Source organism: Nothoprocta perdicaria, unplaced genomic scaffold, assembly GCF_003342845.1.
Source record: "Nothoprocta perdicaria isolate Ctin4 unplaced genomic scaffold, notPer1 scaffold_19, whole genome shotgun sequence".
In the NCBI taxonomy this organism is placed as follows: domain Eukaryota; kingdom Metazoa; phylum Chordata; class Aves; order Tinamiformes; family Tinamidae; genus Nothoprocta; species Nothoprocta perdicaria.
The window spans coordinates 3,406,551-3,407,528 of record NW_020455093.1 but is presented as its reverse complement, the minus strand read 5'-3'; the positions used below and the strand labels follow the sequence as shown (position 1 = coordinate 3,407,528).

The 978-nt window shown below is 61.6% G+C and overlaps 1 protein-coding gene across 1 annotated transcript in view; it reads right to left on the bottom strand.

Annotated features, from left to right (window-relative positions):
- The window catches only part of ADAM17 (ADAM metallopeptidase domain 17), a 27,052-nt gene extending 26,916 nt beyond the window's left edge, over positions 1-136 (bottom strand). The window contains exon 1 of the mRNA XM_026037063.1: positions 37-136. Coding sequence (XP_025892848.1) covers positions 37-136 — 100 coding nt within the window. The remainder of the gene's footprint in view (positions 1-36) is intronic.
- Positions 137-978: the final 842 nt, after the last annotated feature.

The following is a 978-nucleotide window of genomic DNA, read 5'->3' as shown; positions in this document are numbered from 1 at the left end:
CCCCCCCCGCTCCGCCGTGGTCTCGCCCACCCTCACCGTAGCGCGGGTGTCGCGGCGGGCGCCCCAGCGCCTCCAGCCCGCGCGGCGCCCACAGCAGGAGGGGAAGGAGCAGCGCGGGGAGCGGCCGCAGCCTCATAGTCCCAGCGCGGCTGCCGCCGCTCGCAACCGGCCCGGGAGACTCGGCCCCGCCGCGGCCCTGCAGGGCCCGCACCCGGAAGCGCGCCCGCGCGCGCGTGCGCAGCACTGTGGGCGCGCGGGCGGGGCCGCCATCTTAGAGGCGGGGGCGGCTGGGCCGGGCCTGGCCGGGCTCGGCTCTGCCGGGCCCCGCTCTGCCCCGGGACCGGCCCGATCCGGCCTCCCCCGAGCAGCACCCGCCTCGAGGCCGCACAAAAGATGCCTCCTCCAGCATAATTGTCCCTTATTCACTATTTTCTTCCTGTAAAAATGCTAGGTCCAACGTGCTTTCCAAACCAAGAGTGTCTTGCCTCTCAAAAGGGAGGGCTCCAGGGAGGCCTGGCTTTCCCCGAAGGCGCTTGTGTTGCCAGCAGTTTGCATCTAGTGCATCCCCAAAGCAGAGGTGGCACCTTCACACTCAGCAGTTAGCAATGTCTGTCCATAAATTTATCCAGTTGGCCCTTAGTCCATGTAACCTTGTAGCACCCACAACACTGTGCAAGTTGATCCACATGTGATAAAAAAAAATCCGCTGTCTTTGGCAGGAATCTGCCATTTCCCAGCACCTTGGGATGCTTCTTGCTTTGAAAGAGAGTAAAAATTCCACGTGCTCTGGGCCCGAGCGCCACTGGATCAGATCGGATCGGATCCCCTTTGGGTCTCAGGTGGTTTCTCTTACAGACTGACAAGACCCAGTCGACTCCAGTCATTCTTCCTGTCATTCTTCCCATAGGAATTGCTTTTGCTATATCCAGTTCTACTATATCCTGCTTGGGATGCTGGGACTGGAGCTGCATATTACTG